This window comes from Sinocyclocheilus grahami, unplaced genomic scaffold, assembly GCF_001515645.1.
Source record: "Sinocyclocheilus grahami isolate Dianchi unplaced genomic scaffold, SAMN03320097.WGS_v1.1 scaffold614.1, whole genome shotgun sequence".
NCBI classification, from domain to species: Eukaryota; Metazoa; Chordata; class Actinopteri; order Cypriniformes; family Cyprinidae; genus Sinocyclocheilus; species Sinocyclocheilus grahami.
The window spans coordinates 500,663-502,850 of record NW_015505793.1 but is presented as its reverse complement, the minus strand read 5'-3'; the positions used below and the strand labels follow the sequence as shown (position 1 = coordinate 502,850).

The 2,188-nt window shown below is 41.0% G+C and overlaps 1 protein-coding gene across 1 annotated transcript in view; it reads left to right on the top strand.

The window, feature by feature from the left end:
* The first annotated feature begins 17 nt into the window (after positions 1-17).
* Positions 18-2,188, top strand: part of LOC107557672 (C-terminal-binding protein 1-like) — a 19,360-nt gene continuing 17,189 nt past the window's right edge. Inside the window, exon 1 of the mRNA XM_016241158.1 lies at positions 18-228. Within this exon, the coding sequence (XP_016096644.1) occupies positions 189-228 (40 nt within the window). The 5' untranslated portion in view covers positions 18-188. The remainder of the gene's footprint in view (positions 229-2,188) is intronic.

Genomic DNA, 2,188 nt, shown 5'->3' with positions numbered 1-2,188 from the left:
GGGGAGAGGGAGTTAGAGAGAAAGAGAAAGACAAGGAGGGGTGTGAGTGTGAGCGCGAGCGCGTGTGCTTAAGATAGCTACTCACAGAAAAGAAGGAATAAGAAAATTGAAGTAGCTGCCATATGCTGAGGATTTTGGTGAATGCCTTGCTGAGGAGACACGCTCGTTTTTCCGGCGGATCCTAAGAGATGGGAAGCTCACATCTGCTGAACAAAGGCTTGCCATTAGGTAAGCGTTTACCTTCTGCATGGGGCCACACGTGAAAGTGTTGCACGGAAATCTGCGGCAATATATGAGCGAGCGTTCGCTCGGCTGTCGTACAGTATTCTGGCTTCCCCTCCCCCTCTTCCTTTCCTCCTCCCCTCCTCTCTGCTACGCTTTTCCCTCTTTCCTATTATCTTTCATCTGAACCATTCATTCACATACAATTGCTTGCTTTCTGCTTTCTCTTTCCTGTGTGAAGAAAACATTCGTCCGAGAGCCGGGGCTACGGACCTCTGATGGCTCGCTTTATTAACTGCATTAATCTTTCCGAAAGATAAAAAAGCACACACTATCCCCTCTGGAAAATCTGAGGGGTTGGCAAGGACATGACTCTTTCTCCAATGGCCCTCCTCCCGCACATTGTGCAGTGGAAATGTGGCTTCCAGTTCCGGCCTTGACTTACTTCCTAATTTCTGTCTCTTCGAAGGAAATTCTCATTCTAGAAGAGTCCAAAAGCAGGAATACTTAGCCGTAGGAAGAGTAGGGTTTTTCAGGATGTCATGGAAATAGTTGCAGCATTCAGTTAATGGGCGACTATTTAGTCTTAAAATAAACATATGTTGAGATTCGTTTATATTTGATTTAGTTTAAGATATTTCTGATCAGATGGACCAAAAAGTGCATTTTTATTGTCATATATTTTTAGGAGGAGATTGACTAATGAAAGTAAAAATGCATGTAAGTGTCATTACAATATTCTTAATAAGTGACTCCTGGGTTGAGAACAATACATTGGCTTTCCACGAATGACAAAAAACAAGATTCACCCCAGCTCACTCTGTGACGAGCAAAACGTGTTGTTAAAAAACAGGTTTTGTTCTTTTCGCACTGTGCGTCTGAGGTTGGAATTTGAAATTGGCTATCATTTTCACCAGAAGACAACATGTCAGCTTGAATTATCGCCCGTGGGCAGTCGAGGTCTTTAGACACCGTGTGCGACTGACCCTGTTGGTTGTTGTTGCTATGAACTAGCTAATTCAAACAGATCCAGCTCACCCTCGGGGCAGGGCAATATGAACAGAGCCCAGGGATTTTGACAGAACGGTGTGGTGCGAGAAACTACCATGTGTTTTTTTCCCAGCTCGGGCGTCTTGATTTACCTAGCTGTGATCTTACATGCAAAGACAGAGAGTGTCAACGATCATTCTTATGAGCAAAATAGTGCTTTTTCTTGATCGGAGCTTTTGATCCCAGAGCTGCGTGCTTTTATGTGTGCTTGGATGAATCTATTGCATGTTGTTGGCGGTTTGTCCTAATCAGAAAAAAAAGAGGTGACAGTGGCTGTGTTACAAGATAACCAGATCCTGCTGGGATGGTTTAGATGTCACTAACACATAATTTATGGTTGTAAAAGTTCACCTTCATTACAAATGGAGAAAACAGCTGGGAACGGATGCGTGAAAGCCAGGGATCTCATCATCACAGAGGTAAAGAGGTCTTGTTTGTGCATAAACGTGTGCATTGTATGTGTGTGTGTGTGTGTGAGAGAGTGTGAAAGACTATCCTGAGAGCAGGAGTGGGTAGTGCTGATAGAGGTGGGTGTGTCTGTGTCTTATGGGCATGATTACACCATGTCTGCACTTGCCAGGTTGTATATGATAAAATTGGGAGAGGTCACAGGTGCACATATTGTACTTCTGTTACTATATCATTAACAAATAACTAAATATTTTGCATCTGAAATATACTGATTTAGTTTTATTTATCTAAGAGGTGTTTAGATGTCTTTTATACTGTTTGTTTATTATTTTTTGTAAAAAAAAAGTACACACACATATATACTATATACTGTATATATACACACACACACATATATCTATGTCTAGCTATCTATGTGTATGTATATATAATACACACACACACACGTATGCACACACTATATATATATATATATATATATATATATATATATATATATATATAT